At 36.9% G+C, this 19,940-nt stretch overlaps 1 protein-coding gene across 2 annotated transcripts in view; it reads right to left on the reverse strand.

The window, feature by feature from the left end:
• Nucleotides 1-1,878: 1,878 nt before the first annotated feature.
• Nucleotides 1,879-19,940, reverse strand: part of DPY19L4 (dpy-19 like 4) — a 31,731-nt gene continuing 13,669 nt past the window's right edge. For both annotated transcript variants that reach the window (XM_041464371.1, XM_041464372.1), the window contains exons 10-19: nt 19,833-19,931; nt 18,602-18,675; nt 16,652-16,810; nt 14,917-15,036; nt 13,735-13,855; nt 12,272-12,328; nt 9,849-9,931; nt 8,022-8,154; nt 7,461-7,619; nt 1,879-5,135 (exon numbers count right to left, since the gene is read on the reverse strand). In XM_041464371.1, coding sequence (XP_041320305.1) covers nt 4,971-5,135; nt 7,461-7,619; nt 8,022-8,154; nt 9,849-9,931; nt 12,272-12,328; nt 13,735-13,855; nt 14,917-15,036; nt 16,652-16,810; nt 18,602-18,675; nt 19,833-19,931 — 1,170 coding nt within the window. In that variant the 3' untranslated portion in view covers nt 1,879-4,970. The remainder of the gene's footprint in view (nt 5,136-7,460; nt 7,620-8,021; nt 8,155-9,848; nt 9,932-12,271; nt 12,329-13,734; nt 13,856-14,916; nt 15,037-16,651; nt 16,811-18,601; nt 18,676-19,832; nt 19,932-19,940) is intronic.

Consider the following 19,940-nt stretch of genomic DNA (forward strand, 5'->3'; position numbering starts at 1 on the left):
TGCTTGTCCTCAAGAGCTGCAAGACTGTTTATGCTGTCTGTCAAAGACAGACTTCTGAGCCATGCTGCACAGTCTTCCCTTGACTTCTCAAAGGATAAAATGGTTTGTGCCCCAAACAATCCATACATTCTGGACTTGGCTTTTATTATTTTTTTTTTTCTACAGAAAAAGAATTTGTTACAAGAGAAAAATATTTATTATGTATACATCATTTTGATAAAAAACTGTCCAAGACAACAAACAGGATAACAGGAATTGTATTCCTTAGACTTGTTATTAAATAGCTGCACATAGATAAGTCCATATGCCACATACATTACTGCTGAACATCACTGTTGACAAGTAAAGCACCACCAATAATTCCTCTGCATTACTGAAGTAAACAAGTTTGAATTTTTGAAAGGCATTAAACCTTCTGTCCCATCAAATAAATAGGTAACCCTAAACATCACTTGAAAGGCAGAAATACATACATTTAACTGTGCTGAAACCAAAACCATTGCCAGATTAATTACATTTAAACACATTGTTGAGGTACAAAACAATTCAGAAGACCTTTAGGCATCACTAGCTCTGCATTTGGCATAGAGTGCAGCAACATAATGGGGTTTTTTTTAGCTGTACTGATGAAGTAGAAAAGATTAAGATAACACACAAGGCATGTCTTAGAATTCCCACTTTTTTCCCCTCTACAGTTAGGTTTAAAAAAGAGTATTAAAGCATGATTATGCAGATTTATGTTGAGGTATTATTTCACATGAAATATTGCTTGTGTTGGAATAAAGTTCTGCTTCTCTTTCATCTCCAATACAGTACTCCAGAGTCCACCTGCCCATCAATATTTACCAGACTTACAGATTCAATCACCTTAGTGATAAGAGAAGTTCCTCATTCCATCTCCAAAACACAATAGTAAAACAGACACCTATAAATGCACATAATGTGTGCACACGCCCACACATTCACAAGCACAGCCTACACCTTCTCCTGTCGGAGTGTTGGTTGAAGGACAGGTTATATGAGGTTTTAAGCAGTATTTCAAGGATACCTTAAAATCCCTACAACCTCATCTTGCAGCTCCTTTTCATGTGTATTGCATGGAAAAGCTGATGGAACATCACAAGGTCTGGACACTTGAAGATGACTTAGTGAAAATAAGGTGGTAAGAACAAGACTTGGTCCCTAGCCTCTACCTTTCAGTATATAGTAATGCCACCAGAGCAAATAGTTCGAAGAATTTTTGATGCCTGTGAAACCTTCTGGCCCTCTTTCTTCCACATTTGTGTCTCTTCTCCTTACTCCCCACCCCCATGGAAAATGTATTTAAAATTGTGTTGCAATGAACTGTATTTCCATTTACTTTGGAAGAAACGAAATCAATGTTTTTTTAAATAATATGAATAGAAGTTTATGCTCAGAAATACCTTTCCTTAGTCTCAACCATCTCCTGTCAAATCTGAGTTCAAGTATGTGGTAATTCAGGAAGTGAAAGAGCATTTTTTTAGGATTAAGACAAAACTGTGTATGTTAGTTTAGCTGTGGGTTGGTCAAACTTTGATACACAAGTCTAAGGGTAACAGGTAGGTGCCTGAAAATACTATACTAATTTATTTTTTCAAGATAATTTGTTTGCATTTACTAAGATCAAGTATATCAGAAAGTGGAAATGTGAAGGAGGAAATAAGCCAGCAGAATAGTCACACAAATTGTTATTCAAATTCTCATTCTTCCCAGTGAACAGCTGTTAGATGGCTGGAACATATCCCAGCTGTCCCACTTGGGCATCCTCGGAGGCTGGCATATTAAGACACAACAGAAACTCTAGAAATCAGAGGGACAGGAATTTTTTTTAAAAATCTTCACAAAAAGAAACATGAATTGAGGTTTTTGTTTGTTTAATAAAAGCTTGCAAGGCACATGTTTCAACTGAATTGCAACATCTACAGCAAAGCAGATCAAAATTTGTAAAACTTTCCCACAACCCTTTCAGGGAGTTAAACCTGTGATCTGGTTGAAAACCAAGCAGGGTTGTCTGCACAATCTGGTGTAATTATGCCCTATTGTCCCACTAAGGGGTATCACTGGAACTTATTATTTTTCACAGAAGCTGGAGATTAGACAGTATTTTTGCTAGTCCATGGCTGGATAAGAAATTAATTCACTTTCTAAGATATTATTCTTTCAGTCACTAATTTTAATTATGCCTTTTTACAGGAACAACCACAATGTTCTCCCAAATAAAAGGCTCCTTCTGTTACTTAAGGCTGCTGTGCCGATGGTGCTGCAATATAATTTTCTCTAATATAAAAAGCAAGGTAAAAATCTTAAATGATTCTCCTAAAGCAGAATCAATTGAAGTATCAAGAATACATCTTACAAACTATGACAAAATTAATAACAGTAACTATGTCACAATTCAAATAAAGTTCAACTCATTCATTTAAACATGTATAAAGGCCAATGTGCTACAAGACAGTTTTGCTTAGATGCGTGGGTGGCCTCATTTGTGGTTTTCTTAATATGTGTGCTCTACATGTATGTGTTCAAACTATGTTCTACATGGTAACATACACAACATTGTAGTAAAACACAACAGGCAGCCAAGGACAGTTGAATGTTACATCTCAGCATGGCAGTCCAAGGCATGAAGCCAGAAGTTCTGCAACTTCATCTACCCAAGCACAGGTGTAACCCTGAAGTTTGCACCTGGAATGCCTTATTGCTGATATGAAGTGATATTCATGAATCACTAACTTCAAGAGATTAAATGACCAACACACAGACACGTAATTCCTTGACAGGGGTTCAAACAAACCTAAATTGAAAAAGGAATTGTAGACTTACTTCCAAATATTACATCTATATCCACACATACAGAGGGGATTCCTGCAGGCCTGCCATAGCTCAAGTTAATACACAAGCTTGTGTTGGTTGGTATATGGTAATTGAGCAGTCTGAAACAGCCCAGTGCAGTAAAACATGCACTTGTGCACAAGCAAATACATGCAGCCTGCACTCCAGCAGACACACAGGTACACACTATCCCCAACATGATGCCTGTATGCCCAGAAGGGATATTTACTTGTAACTCAGTTATATGGATAAATGTTTCTCTCAGTGACAACACCCCATATATTTGATGGATTTATCTGAATGTTGGTTTCACATAAAATGCATAATTTAACATTCTGTCAAGACTCACAGTCCTAAAAATGTAACTGAAAGTAAAAAACATTACAGACAAGTTAGCTTTTACAACAATAAAGCTTTTTTCTTTTAAATCACTCCAAAAGTGATAACAAGTTTTAAAAAATCTCAGCACTACATGTCAGTGTAAAATAAGCAAGTGTATCTGCACAGAGCAGAGAAGAATCATGCACATACAACAACATGCTGCAGTTCCTAATAACTTCAGAGTTAAAATCTCCAATTTGCAGTAAGGATTGTTTTGCAGCTTCCACTTGCAGAATGGTTTGCTGATTTTTCAGCTGAGGATTCATCCTATTTTGCCAGATCCTTTATTAAAGACATCTGGGCTCCAAAGAATCATTCCCACATACCTGATAGACTGGTCTCTGGGCCAGGTGTTACATTAATTTGTAACTGCAGGTAACTCCTATGGGGTGAGCAACTTCTTCCAAAACTTAGTCCTGGCTTTTTGTCCAGTTACATCTACATTAAGCAAAGCTACTGTTACTTTTTATTGGAGTTTCCATTCTCAACACTGGGTTTAGGCCCAGAGTTGTAATTAAAACATCATTCATTTTCTTGAAAGTCTATCAGCCAGCAACAAACAGGATGAACAGATAATCTGTTAAGAAAAGGAGTTGTAGAGGCAAAGGGCATATAACAAATTTTAGAGAGAAGCAAAATTGCCAAATTTTCAAAGATCTGTGTATCTGCATAATTGATATAAAAATAGCTATGAACACCTGTACCATTATTTATTAATGGTGGTGATTATAGTGTTTTAAATGACAGTTATGGCACTATCTTAACATAGCTATTGCATAATAAGTTGAATGAAATGAGTATCACCCATCTGCCCACACATACACACATGTACCAGCACACACACAGGTGGTGAAACTGAAGTGCAGAAGTCTCGGTAGCAAACCTGGCTGTCCTGCTACACTTGCCTGAAAACAAGTGTGGCATACTGTGATATACTGGCCCATTCTGGTGGCTGCCAAGAAAGACACACTTATGCATGCACACATAAACACCTAAGTGTGGAGAAATGCTGAAGACAAGTTCTTTCCAAACTGAAGATCTGAGCTTGTCAGCTCCTATTGCTAGGTCTAATTCCTAGCATTTCCACCAACATGCCTCTGTAGACAACAGAGACGACAATGTAGAGATCAGTGCCTTAATCTATGGAAGTGTTGTTTAAGTAAAATCTTCCTTATTTCATTTATAAAAACTATATAGCTACACATAAGATGTATAAATGTGTGTTTGAGAAACACAGAAATGTTTACCATGGAAGACAGGAAGAATTAAAACAAAACAAAAAGAAACCCCAAACAAAAAATCCAAACACTTACTTGAAAAGACTTGGGATAGTGATTGCTTTCTTGCTAAAAATTAAAAGCTATATGACTTAAACAAGCTCTTTAAATAATTTTTCTGTATTTACTGAAGTCTACGCATATCAACACTCTAACACTAAAATCAGAAATCTCATTTACATGAAGATTAAGATGATTTCTAATGGGAAGAAAAATGTAAAAACATGGAAGACTGTAGCACATTGTAGAGACTGTGAAACTGATAAATGTTCTCGTTTCCTTCAAGGATGGCATAAGTGTCAGCTGATCTGTAGATCAAAGAATTTCAGTTTGGTAAAGTTGTCAGTACACTGCATGTGTGCACATCTATCTGCAAAAATAGACTTCCTTGCTCAAAAGGAACTTTTCCAACTGAAATTCATTCACAAACAATCCTCAGAAAGAAGCTTGCATGCTTTTTCAGGACTGGAAGGATATCACAGTGTTGATTCTATATACAAAGTAGGATCTATTCCAGTATACTCGAGTGAAATAATTCACATATGGAGAATAGTTCATTTTGATTTCATGACAAAATCGTCCATATTTTGAGTAGGCATAGTTGTCACCTTCCTCACAAACCACCTGTCAGAAAAAAAAAAAAGACCTAATTACAGTACTGAAGTGATTACAGCATGTAATTCTGTACATTTAATTAACTTTTGTATTCTGTAAATTTCATTTATGATAGACATTTAATTTCCACATTGTACAGTTCCAATAAACTGAAAACACGTTCCCCTGTAATTTGTTTAACCAACTAAAAAAGCCTTTGTGAATTAATCCCTTTGTCAAGGTAGCAGACATTAAAACCAGTGTACTTCATTCATATTATAAAGAACAACAGCAGTGGAAATTATGCACGTGCCCTGTTTACCCAGTAGTTCAAACCTGATCTGCACAGGACATACCAGTATGAAGGAAACTAAAATCTCCATCACCTTTCCCAGGCCAACTAAGTCTGACATACCTAATAAAGACTAAAGATACACACACACACATCTCCCTACAAATTCCAACCAAGTGACTTGGAAGCAAACGACTTTCTAGGATCTACTGTCTGATATCCCTGAAGAAATCCCTTCATTATTCCTTCTGATGCACAAATTTACATGGTTTTAAAAAAACATGGTAGTACAAACTCATGAGGAAAAATCCACCAGTGGCTTCCAAACACAAAGACAATTGCCCTGAGCTACAGTCTTTCAGCAACAGACTGCTGGAAAACATTTGTCCTTCCCTATCAGTAAACCTATGCTCTCAGCCAGTGTCAAAAACAAGATATTGGACTAGGACTACAGGATGTAGCACAAGCTATAGAGTAGTACTTATCTTCTTAAACACAGCAATTCAAAACACATCCACAGACCTGTCAACACACTGTCTGTCCACTGTCTCACCTACTTTGGGAGTAAGTAAATGCTGCATTGCAGTCTCCAAATATGTATTCACTAGCTTCCACTACTTTGGAGTACCTTGATAATCTACCAATACAACCTAAACAAATTTTGTTAACATGCAAACTGAGAGATTTGTTTAAAGCTTCCTGAGACAATACACTTCATTAACTTTACAGAACAAATGATGTCAGTTTTCTGAAAAATACCCAAATATACCCAAACCAACCACTCCCCCCAAAACAACAACAAAAAACACAAAAAGGATTATCAAGCTTATGTGTGAGAGAGAAGCATTCAGGAAGCATGAAGATGAGAGATGCAGGGGTATGAGGGCATGGAATCCTGAAATTGTGGTTAATTGCTCCAGTGGAGATCCTAAGTATGAAGAGGAAACAGGAACTTACTCATGCAAACACAGATCTGAGAAGAAACTGAGAGGTAACATGCAGATTAACAATCATGGAGGTTATTCAGACACGCACACTTAGTTATGGTACAGTATATTGGATATATCCTGGAATAATCACAGCATACATGATTTCAGCAGCAAGACTAGGAAAGAAATAGTAAGATTTCAGCAATGGCAAGGAAGTTAATAGAAAAATGGAGACAATATCCTTCATGGATAGTCATGAAACTTAGAAGTGAAACTGACACAAGCTGTAGATTTCTGGGGAAATATAGAGTAATCCCCTAAAAACATACCACTCCTATATTGCTGAGAGGTGACTCCCTCTTTCCTATTGACCTGAGAATAAGCAATGAAACTCTAAGTGAGTTTAAGGCCACTCCCTGCCTTTCTAAAACCAAAATTTTTGCTGGATTTCCAGGAAGCCAATGAACAAGTGACAGTGAGATCACTTTATAAACCCCAACTTACTCCCTACTTAAGCAGCAAGAGCAGCACTGCCAACATCCAAAGAGACAGAACATGTCAATGACTGAAGCAGCATTCATGGTGCAGTTTATTCAACCAATCTTTCTAGCAGATGTGGTTTAAACTATCTGTTGGTATGCTGACCTATTTGCAAGGCTGAACTGAACAGACTTGCATCCTCATCAGAACCAACCAGTCTGTGCTGAACTAAATGGGAGGCTGGTCCTCATCTCAGCCAGAGTTTTAGAAGAACTCAGTTTATCCATTTTAGAATTTCATCTTCAAAGCTAGTAAAGAATGCCTTCTGAGGCAGGAATTCACTGCTTTTGTAACAACCTATTCAGATGTCAGTCTTGATAATTTCTATATAGTTAAATGGTACTTAATGATTGTCAGAAAAGCAGCACAGCTAGATACTCATGTGTTAGGAGGGATTGGAGCAGTTAATAGTATTAGGTAAGATGACAAGTTTAAGAAACAGACAATCCAAAACTTAACTGATCACTTTTAAAACCTGAGTTTTTGTCTACATGTCAATTACAATACGAAAAATAAGACCAGCATTATAAGACTTATTTTCAATTTAATTATTTATGCATTCAAACATTTCTTTTTTTTCTCACCAATACTTACATGACCATTAGCAATATCCAACAGATCTTTAACTCTACATCCTCTTACAGGTCCCACTTCATTGCAAATTGAATCTTCAATAACCAGAAAGTTGGCTTTGTAAGATGTGAGTATCTTATAAATATCTTCTGCTGATCTCTTGGAATAGATTTGATAAATCTATAAATTAAGAAAACATGTTCATGCAATGCAAAAATCAGTGATACCTTAAATACTGGGACACACACACCCCCCAACAATGACCTATCTGCAATGATAAAAAAGTTTGGTTTTGAAATCTCCAGTGAGGCAATGGCCAGTTGAATGGGAAGTATTTGTCTCTGATGACAGCAAGTTCTCATCTTACATACTCCAAGTGGCCTGAAAAGTCTTCAGAAATAATATTCTGATATTTGTTTCTGTGCAGAGTGAGCACTGATAATATACTTGATAATCCCTTCCATGTCCACTGGACCTCTATATCTTCCTCCCTTCTAATACATTTAATTTTTTTACATTACATTTGGGTGAAGAGGGAGACAGTTGCTGTGAGATGCCACATTTATGGAATTGGATACTCACATTCTCATTTCTTTTCAGAAGATCATCATCATTATACAAAGGCAGGCTCGACACCATCCATCCTGTACAGAGCTTAATCACACCCATGAGCTGTGGGCTGCCTGCAAACACTGCAGCCACAGGAGCCTGGCGTCTGCAAAAGCAACACCAACACGCACTCTGAGTACTGGATGCACTCATCAAAACAACTTTATACACGGTGGCATCTGTTAGGGTGCTGCAGAATGAACTGGAGTAGGTGAAGGTACCATTGGGGTCTCATTACAGTTGGTGATGGTGTTGCTGTGCCAGTACTTTCCTTGGCAGGGAAAGCACAGACCTGCAGCAATCAGTTTGAAAGGAGGGGTTCCTGCTGGGGCAAGGGGTGATGGTTGTTCTCCCCTCCTTGCAATCCACAGAGCACCATTCAGAGTGGTGCTGGAATGGATCCAAGTCCTGCTTTTCTGAATGGTTGCCAACTCATGACAAAACAAGCTTGGGAGAGGGGGTAGGTAGAAGGAGAAACATCATGATGTTATCTTGTAAGGGAGTGATTTGTGACTGTTGTAACTTGATCTCTACTATGTATTTAATATGTAAGCTCTGATCATGTATTTCATCATCTATGAGAAAACAATGTCAGCACACAGAATAATGTCTACAGTAATCATGTTTTTGGGTTTGGTATAATTTTTTTACTATTTGTATTTCTGTATTAGTGAAAGAAAACAGTCATTGTCACACTATATTTCAGACTTTGGCAACTTCTGTAGAGAAAATTCAAATTCATATTATCAGAGAGAAGACTTTGAGAAAATATACTGTAGTAATGACATTGAATTAAAATTTCAAGGTGGACAGCTAAGTATATCCATGAGAAAAAAAAATCTTTATTTTCTTTAAAAGTAAGAACAGCTGCTACAGATAAGGGTAGTCAAATTGCTCATAGCTGAGTGAATCTCAATGAAATTCACCATGATTAATTACGTACTTGAAGTATATGCAGACTAACATAAAAGCCATTAGGTACTTGGCATTATTCCACTTGCTGCCTTGAAGAGCTACAGCAGTGACAAACAACATACACTACTACAACAGCAAGAAGAAATTGGCTGCAACACTAATTACCAGCCTTGCCTTTTGTGAAGACAAACAGGTTGACATTAAAGACTACATAAATACAGAAAGCAATATTCTAAAAAAATACAGTTAAAACTAAGTTATCTGAACACAAGGGATCTAATTTTCAGAAAAGCATATAATGACATAGCTTGAAGTTAAATTGAATGAGGCAGAATGCAATTCTGAAATCTTTGGTGGTAAGGAAAATAAATCTGTGAAAATGACTTGGTATTAGCTGTGTATATGTTCAGTATGAGCTGTATAACATAGCTCCATAGCCGCTGTGGTCAGAGGGAAAGTCTGAATAACACATGTATCCTGACAAAAGTGTCTAAATCCTTACATTCAGGCAGTTCATTTTATTGGCTCAGGCACATAGCATTTCAGGGCTTTTGTCCACCGCTGGCATTACAATCTACATGAATCCTGTAATCTAATGCAATGTTAAAAAGATCTAAGATCTCCACCTGTTTGGAAACTGGGTCTGCAATGACATTAAACACGACTTGCTTGTGTGTTCCAGGATCTTCTCTTGTAATCCATGATAAACTCCTGTTTTTTTTATGGAAACAATACCAAACTTAAAATATAAAACTTCTTCCCCCATGCATCATCGAATAAATACCAAGGGAAAACCCAGCTTGACAGAGCTAGCTCTACAAACTGCTGAGATAAAAATACCTTTACAAAAAGCAGTAAAATAGAAATGTTGGACTTCATGCTTACTTTATCCATGTCATAAGTTCTACTGTATCAGGATCATAGAATTCTTGCAGTTCTGTAAGCTCTGTCATTATTCTAGGGAAAAACTGATGGAAATGTTTTTGGTTACTTACAGTTAAAAAATTATCCATAGAGCATCTCATTACATTAAGGCCTTAAGTGACACAACAGAAATGGTTTCAACAGTTTTCCCCCTGACTGGTACTTTTGCTTGAATGTTTTGCAAAACTCAGCTTACATTTACTTACCTGACAGCAGGAGATCCTCTCCAAAATAAGTATGTTAAACAGAAGTTCTCATCTCTCTATTTCATTAGAATACTTATAATTTAAAATAAATAAATAAGTAGCAACAACATTCATCAACATCAACTGGCCTTAAATGCATCAAAACCATAGTTCAGGTGGCCATATGCAAATGTCTACAAATAAGGGCACTGAACCAAGAAGATGATAAATCTCTCATGGTAAACCTGCTTGAGCAGGAAGGATTGGACTATTGTGACTTGATGGAAAGGTGTTATGCAAGCAAGACAGGAGAGAAAAAATTTCCTAGAAGACCCTGGTAACGTGCCCAGACTTGCTTCTGACTTCAATCACTGCAGTGAAGAAGAGCACATTACGTTGTGTGAAGTGGGATATCTCAGTTTAGGCTCTTGAAAAACATTTTGGGAAAAGGAGGGATTCTCTGAGATAGAATGCCATCTCTTTCAAACCAGGCCATCTTGCAACCCTGCATCATGGCTTCCCTGCCCTGTCAGGTTTGAGGTCCTTCTTTATTAAGATGGGACACTTTGTAAGTCCTTGAGCCATTTGGTGCATTTATCTGAAAAAGCCATGGCTGGAAACTGGCCAGCCTTGAGGGGCTGGAACAGGTACATGTACATGCTGTCGTAAATGCTAAGTGAAAGTTACTGGATGTCAGCTCTTTTGGAAAAGAATAGAGTTTACAGGTTCTGCCAGATTAAAGAGACAACTTACTTTGGGACAGCCACAGTGGACAGCCAGTTACAAGTGGGAGCCTGCTTTTAACTGAGGACTTTCCACCCCCATCAGCTGGACAACTCAGCTGTCAAGTGCCAGCAGTCTACAAGCAGCATAAGAGCAAACTGCCATAGGTTTGTGTCAGGGACAAACAGCACTGCTGTTACACATACACTGGAACTATTCCCAGAAGAGAACGATGGAAAGAGGAACTGCTACTGCCACTCCAAGGAGAACCTGCTTCACTCATCAATCACAGCACCTGGAAAAACCTAATCAGAGGAGGGACTATGCCAGACACAGTCAGAAGGCAGCCAAGCAAAAAGATGCTGAGCTATAAGTCGGCCTTTTATAGCCACGGTAACAGACCAGGAGTCTCAAGGCATTTTTGCTGCTCTGTTACTTCTAATCAACATTCCCAACCTCAGGGATGAGTTATGAGCCTGAAGAGCAAACTGTTCACCACTGCTTAAAAGCAGAAGCTGGATCAGCAATGGATGAAGCCCTCTAGAGTCTAAAACCCCACACTGCTTTCATTAAAACAATCTGGAAAGGAATTGCTTTTTTAATAACTAAATTAATTTCCTCTATTGTAATAGATTTAATAACTCTTTTGAACAACTCTAGCTTTTTTTACAGACAGTATCTATTGCTCCATCAAAAAAAAGTCAGGCTAAAATAGAAAATTTGGTTGCAATGTAAGATAGATGTTACAAAATCCATTAAAATACTGTTGGGCAAGACCAGCTTCTATGTATGAATTTTCAGACTAGCCAAACTATTTTAAAGCTGTGCCAGCATAGCAGAGGATTACACTTCATGAGACATTTCACATATATTTTGCACTCACAGGAGCTCAGAAAATAATTTCCAAATACTCTACCCCCAGTCTGTCTGTGACTTGCAATAAAGAACTAAGTATTCATTTTAAACATGGAAACATCTGTGTCTTTTCTTCCCTGTATTGTAATAGGTACACACCGCGACACAATGGTCCGCACAAAGAATTTAACTCCATTATAATTTGATGGGAGCTTTTCAGTTTATTTGCATATGGCCTCCTGTAATTTTACTTCATCTAACTTTACTCCTTTTCACTAAAACTAAGATTGAGGCAACATAGTTTTAAATATACTGAGTTTTCATTTGGAAGTATTTTCTTTGTTGAGTCAGTTTATACATCCAAAGCTTAACAGCTGAATATAATAAAGTCTTAATTTCAATTTAATTACAATAAGCGATCGTTAAAAAATTAAATTGTCAAATATCTTATACCAAAAAAGTGAAGTTTTTTTTAAACTTAAACATATTTTCAATGAATGACAGCTTCAATTTCATCAGATATATTTAATTTCACTGAATACATTTCATTATATTTGCTCATCATTTTGACTCATAATGTGCCTACATAAAAAGAAAACTCCACAAAGGTACTTTTCTTACCTCTTTCCACAAGCTGAATCCAATTATAGTGGGAACTGCCATACTCAGAATAAGAGCCTACAAAGTACATGTTAGAGAAAATGGATTATGCACCATTCTCCAGCATTGAGGTGTCTGTTGATTCTGCTCATAAAGTGAGCAATATTTATGCCTGAAACCTTAAGAGTGACAGTAGGTGAAACTTTGTGGTTTTCTACCAGGCAAAAAACTTCCATGCCTAATTTAGCATGGAAGGCTTCATGTGACTCATAAAAACTTTACCATAAATTTTAGGAACAGTTAATTACTACTCAAGAAACAATGATTCCATGTGCACATGACACAGGCAACAGAAGAAGGTAAACACCTTACATTCAAATGCTACAAGAAAGGAAAAAACTAGGCATTTCAAACCTCTGATCTTGTTCAGATTAGCATTATTGATATGCAAGACACAGAAACCCATCTCTCAGCATACCATCATTCTAGCTGATAGAATTTTTGCTTTGCAAGGAGAAAATAGCTTCTATGGTACAGAAAACATTTGGTAAGGAATGCACACAAGGCATTCCTTTGGTATTAAGCTACTAACACATCTACTGTATTAATAGTAAAAAAGCAGGTCCACGTCACAGAAAACATGACATATATAAAAGAATGTGCTTACCATGTACCTGAACATATTGTTACTCCTTGACTGAAAGGACACAGTCAATGTTTCTGATATAGCACTGTATGGTATTTCCACAGGAAACATAATGAACCTCTAAGTATAATATATTTATTCCTATAAGCCTCTTGAATTTAGGGTAAGCAATACCCTATCCCTATTTTATTAATAAAACCAATGCACAAAGCTGCTAAAATCACACAAAGCAACTCTTGTCATATTGAGAATAAAGCTAGGGCTGGAAGTAGGGGAGTTGTTTGCCCTGTAATAAGCTTATCTTCAGTCACACTTCTCTATATGAATATATACATGAACTAATCTTATACAAAACAATTCAACTTACCATTTCTTATGAAGCAGTTTTACTCTTAGCAGTTAAATTCATCTTACTACATCATTTTAAGACCCATTTCTCAGTGAAACAAAGCTTATGCCTTCCCTGTGCACCAGTACTCTTTCTCCTGCATTCCTCCTAAAAAGTGCATGACCTTCTTAACCAATCCCAACTAGATATGGAAGAAAGATTGAGGTCTCAAATATTTGCTAAAAGAAATTGAGAAGAGTGAAAGGGAGATGAAGACAGCTGTGCTTTTTATGATAAAAGACTGTAGTGTGAATGCAACTTTATCACCAGGTACCCGAGAACAAGTGATCCTAAGAAGAAAAGACAGAAAAAGCAGACCATATGCAATCCACTGCTCACAGAACAACCAGCTGTTTTCATGAGTTCTTTCATGGGTCTTAGGTACTTCTTGTCTGTGAAGCTATATACTTCCTAGCTGGATTTTCCAAGACTTTGGTAACAGCAACTCACCAGCAGTATTGGGTGCACAGCTTTCAGTCGAAGCCACTTGAAAAGCGTCATCCAAAGTTCAGGAGAACACACACCAAATGCAGCAAGCATACAAACATAAGGTGTCCATAGATATTTCATTCTGAAAAACACTGCAATAACTTAGTTGGGACCCTGTGTATGCCTCTGTACTCAAACTACTATAAAACATTCAGATCTTTTTCTTATGTCAAACAAAGTCTGGATGTTCAAACAATCTGAGGTCAACTTTGATGGTACTGGAGGGTAAACCAAGGAAATCTCTAGCAGAAGAGCTGGCAGCTGATTATCTGCTGTGAAATGGAGGAGAAAGATCCAAGGTAAAAGATGACAAAATCCTTCAGAGAGTTCAGGGGAGGATGAAAGAAAAACAAAGAGAATGGTAAAGTCACTTGGCTGGTTTTCCAGCCAAGAAGGAATAAAAAGCAGCTAATCAGCTAAGCTGTACAGACAATGTTCTATTAGGGACTTCCAGAAGAAAGGAAAGGAAAATATTTAATTAACTCTTAAGGGCAGACTAGTTAACTTAGAAAAACTACAGGACAAGACAACAGTCTGCTCACTTTAAGCAACAGTTGTGAATATTTAGATTTTAGGATGAGGAGCCTAATAAAAACACAACCTGACATCTTCAAGCTGATTAAGCTGAGAAACAAGATTAGAACAACAACATCTTCCAAACATCAGCTTCTCCAGCTTTAAGGACTAACACAATACTTTTGAAATTGGTTCTGCTACTGCTTTAACGTGTCAAGCAAAAGTACACTTTGTGGTAGCCTACACAGAAGAAGATGGATAAGAAATCTTCCATGTCACAATATTCCAGAACTATTCTGTTCATCAAAACACTACACGCGTTCTTGCTAAAAATAATTGCAGCACAGTTCTACACTTATATACCATAAAGAAAGTTATTAAAATGTGATTCAATTAATGTCTTGGATCTTGGCTGCATTAAGGCTTGGAAGTTAAAGAGACCAAGCACAAGTGTTCATATAACCATATGCAACTTATAATGAAAATTATCTTTGACTACTCCTAAGTAGCATCACTATATGTCAACATTATTTCTGAAAAAGGGTGATTTTAAAGGGGTAAACAGTGCATCATGTCCAGTAAGGAACTCTGTTGCTTTCAAAAGAGTGAAATCAAAATCAGACTTACCCTTCCAAACACATCGCTAGACAACCAAGCAAAATTGTGTGAATTACATGATAAACTATTTCTGGCCTCTCTCCAATTCGACCATCCTCAAGTTTAACTGTCTCTTTCAGTGGTTCACCACTGCAGTTGGAGAAAATGAGACATCACTTAATTCAGATATTATCCCAGGAAAAGGTGCCAATAAAAATACCTTTGAGTCAGCAGTGCACTGAGATAATTCCATATCATAACATATAATATTGCTGCACTGTTTACTTGCTTTTTGTACTTGATCAATGACCTATCAGTACCCACTGTCCCTTGATTTAGATTGCAACCTCTCTGGAGCAATGGCTGTCAATAATACAATGGGATCACTGCTTATGACCACAAATCTTACTTTAAGGTAATCCAGCACCAAGAGACAGTCTAATTTAAGAGCATGTACACTCTACAAACATTTACACAAATCATGCTGAACATGCATTTTAAGTTCCTTCATACCATTAGCATGGTAAAGAATTATGGAATCTGTAGGATGATAATTGTGTATGGAACATGTGTACAACAAAGACAACAGAAGTAGCTTTTAGTCACATTATTATAAATTCTAATTATATATAATAAATAAAAATCATAGCCAAAATATTGCAGTGAAAGGTTTTCTACTAACATAGCAAGGCACAGAATCGATAACAATTCCTTCTACCATGATGTGATTTCTGTTTACATTTTTATAATAAGCTTCCTCATGAAAATTAGAAAAAATATTTTGAGATTGTTAAATTATTTAAAAAAAAAAAGAGAGAGGAAAAGGTTTCTTTTAAGATTTCCTTTAAAAAGGTGTTGGACATAATGTAGTCACTGCTCATTACAAAGTAATAAATAGTTATTTCAACCACTAGCAAACAAAAAGAAATTTGCTCCATTGTTCTGAATATCCTATCACACATTCAACCTGACAAACATTTTCATTTACAGCAGCATAATCTTTATCTGTTAGAAGCCTTCATCCTTGAAATAAATCTATTGATTTTTGCTGCAGACAAGTGAGAAATTTGTTCCAGTATCTGAGAAGTTACCCCATTCATCTTCTACCAGGAAGAGATAATTTCCTAACCACTGAGTTTCCAAGACAAGTTATGCTAGGATCTACACTGTTGGTATTCTTAGTCTTTTTACAAAGACAGTTCCACTACCCCTTCTCTTGAGGGAACTGTGAATCATTGTGAAACTAAAACTAATTGAGTCAGTTTTACTTTAGTTCTGTTCCAAGCAGCAAAGGCTAGTGGACTTTATCAAAGCAAACAAGTGTTTTTAAAAACCAACACTGAAGCATCAGAAATCCAAAGCCCTCTCAGCTCCATCCATCTCACCTTTCTCAACTTGGAAAAAAAACAAAAACCCCAAATCCAAAACAGAAAATCAAGTTCTAGGAGAATTACACATAAAATCTTGTAATCTTTCTCTGTCAGTGGGAAGACATAAACACATCAGCAAACATTAGCCAGAGCTCAGCAGGAATTGCACCTGCAGGGAAACAAAGCAATGACAACTCCCTGTCCTGACAGGAGGGATGCTCAAGAACCTCCTCACTAAAGGACTTTTCTTTAGGAGGCTCTGGTGGGCCTTCCCACTGGTGCTCACACCCTGACAAGTTCAATAGTAAAACAAACTTTGGAGTGACAGACCATTCCCTGAGGCATTCAGGAACCTCTTATTTTAAACTTATTTTTCACATAAACAAGTTACTTACCAAATTCTCCTGAAAATGACCTGAGTTACAGAAAAAAGGCAGATAATTAATACTAAAATATAAAAAGGCAACAGTGATGACTGCGTTAGTCGCAAAAAAAAGTCTTGGGAGGGTGCCTGAAGAGATTCTTGACAAAGGAGCCAATTCATTGTAAAATTCCTAGTAAGGCAAAAACATTCCATTAAAAACAGTAATAATATCCCATAGATTAGGAAAAAACCCAACAATCCAGCACAAAACAATTGCAGTTTAACCTATTCATGTCATAGGAAACTACTTGAAATTAATCTTTGATGTTATCTTTTTATCATTTGAAACTGCTTTACAAATACTCTTCAAGGTAACTGTCAAAAGTCTATCTTCCCAAAAAGTATCTGTGATCTGAAGAGACCAGACTACAAATCCTTTATATCACAAAAGCCCAACCTCCCACATAACTCCATTATGGGGACCAAAAGAATCTTGTTGTCACGGTGGATTAAGATTTCAGAGATATTGATGCAAGAAGGTATGCTTGTCCTCATTCCAAACAAGGAGATGAAGAAAGGAAAGTGGTCATCTGAGATCACAAAAAAGCCTGAGACACTGACAGGAATAAAATCCTTAATGTTGAAATTCTAGTTCTGTAGCTGAAGCCACTTTATCATTCTTCTTTCTCAGCTAGCAAGGAGGAAGGTAATACACTCTGCTCAGAAGCACTGTCAGTGTGTATTGTCAGCTGGAACTGGTGCAGCATGTGGTGCCTGTGAATGCATTCTTGTCTTACTTTGTTTTGCTTCCCTCCCTCTTTCATTTTCTCCCAAGGGAAGACTAGAGGACAGAACCACTTTCAATTAGACAGAATCAGTTTAAAGATTAACAGCTGGGCATGTCCAAACTGGCCTTAAAAGACTGATCTTGAAGCTCTTGTGCTGCAAATCGTAACTCCAATACACAGTTACAGAGCGTTCCAGGCGTAAAGGCGCCCAGTTTGTCTCAATCTCTGGCTTCATTGCAGAGTCTGACAGTCTGAAAAGTGATATTTAGCAAGGCCCAGGGGGAAAAAGAGGGAAATCCATTAATACCTGGGAGCTGAATAAACTGAAATCCTGACCAGGAGTCCTTTCTTTTCTTACAAAACACTTAAGAATGAGTATGTGTGTGTGATAAACAACGCATTGTAAAAAACATCTGTCTTCCAAAAGTTCCCCAACAGTTTCAGTTGGGTGTGATGCCATTTTCCACTTGTTCCCCTGAAAGGCTGTGAAGTAGTTTTTTGTAAGAAAGATGCAGTTCTTCAGAGAGAGTTCCAATTCCTGCACAGAATTGCAAGTCTTGGCTTGGGTCCAGGAGTGTGTCAGTCCTTACTAACACTCCACTGGAAGTTTTCCAGAAAATCTGTTGCCATGACGTCTTCTTGCAGTCCAACATCCAACTCTTTTACAGATACTAATGTTTTTTTTAGAATCACAATTCCCTCTGACTTTTAAGATGTCCCTTGTCCTAATTTCTTCCAAAACATACAGGGAATATTGGGGGTACCCACAAGCCAAGCCTCTTTTGAGATAGTATCAATAGTTCATGACTCTTTCCAGAGCCTTTTTTTCCAGGCTATAAAAAGCTCATACTGCCACCTTTACCCTATTATCTTTGCTTTCAAGTCTTATTAGAAACACTAGACAGGATACAGAAAGTTTTCACTCTTCAACATCACAAAAGAACAAAAATCCATGAAATGCTTTCACCCTAAGGCATGAAAAATACTGAAGTACTTCAGAAACCTCAAAACCCTAAGTAAATGCTGTATGTGCATATTTTTTCATTTCAGTCTTAAAACCAGACAACAAATAACTAAACTATTTCCCTAGCTCCTCTATAAAACTCTCACAAGCCACTGTAATGTTACACTTCTCAGAGCAGTTTCAAAAGTTTTGATATCTTGGGAGGTGTAAAGAGTTTAAATAAACTTACTTAGTTGTGTTTAAGCCAAGTTTTACTTCAATGAACTTCAGCAAATGCTCATTTTCTTTATGAGGAATGAACATCTGAAAATTAATTTAGCAGAGAAAAATCACACAAAATGCTGGAAGCAGTTTTCACATAGTCATTCAGATTACAAAATGTCAGGTAACAATCAACTATTCAAGACTTAGTTAAAACTAACAAAATGGATTAAGTGTGCTAGTGAAGGTACTGGTATAGCATTGTAAATCTTCAATAAATCTACATTTAGGGTTTCCTTGAGAATATTATTCCCTTATTCCACTCCCATACCACACCAGGAGGGCAAGTGAAAAGCTGCCAATAAGTTGTCAAAAGACTACTGAGCAGCGTAAAAGGATCATGAAAAACAGACCCAGACTTACTCCCAAGCAATCCTAAGAGTGCTGCACTTGGCTCCACTAGAAAATAGGACAGCAGCTGAGCAGAAGTCATGAGCATTTGTAATCTTCACACAGACTGTCTGAGCTGCCTAAAGTTTTGCAACTTACTCATAACTGTAATTTAACACATATTTTTCAAGGTTGGATTTTATTTTCCTGGAGATACAGCAAGGCTAGCCATTCTGAATGGCACAGGAAAATAATTACACGTGAGCATTCTTTCAAGCCTTCTAGGGTTCAGTAGTTTCTTTACTTTTAAGTTAATACTGTTAATTAACACAACCATGGTGAGTTTGAGGCACAGAAGAAAAACACAATAATATGTGTAAAAGGCCAGCAAGAGGGAATTCCTAATCAAAGTACAAGACCAGGCTAAAATCCCACTGTGTAATCTCAACTCCTAACTGACTCCTACACAAAGGGAAAGCCTCTGTTCCCATATTCTACTTGAAATGTAAAGGAAAATTAATATGTACCCTAAGACCACTCATACTTACTCCTGGCTATTGTGTCACCATGCACAAGAATATTGTTTTAATATTCAGACTAGTCTGTAGAGGTCATTCAAGTTATAACAAATCCCATATTTATAAAACAGATAAAGTGTCTTTTAAAGAGTATTTCTATACTGTTTCAACCCAGAAGACCAAAACCCCAACATAACGAAGCTGTTGGAATTGCTACATACTAATTACGAATTAAGCTACGAACTGTCATATCAATAAGATAAGCAACATTTTAAAAGATTTTTTCAAGATGTATCTGCCACTTTTAATTTAGATTCTGAAATTAAAATCACTTTTTTAGAGGAATCTTACCTTTAATAAGAAGTTTAGTGTCACTGCTACTGTAAGTACCAAATAAATATACATTATTTTCAGCAATCTTGACACAAATGTGCTTTTTTTCATATTCATCTGCAAAAA

This window comes from Pyrgilauda ruficollis, unplaced genomic scaffold (genome assembly GCF_017590135.1).
Source record: "Pyrgilauda ruficollis isolate IOZ18807 unplaced genomic scaffold, ASM1759013v1 scaffold18, whole genome shotgun sequence".
NCBI lineage: Eukaryota > Metazoa > Chordata > Aves > Passeriformes > Passeridae > Pyrgilauda > Pyrgilauda ruficollis.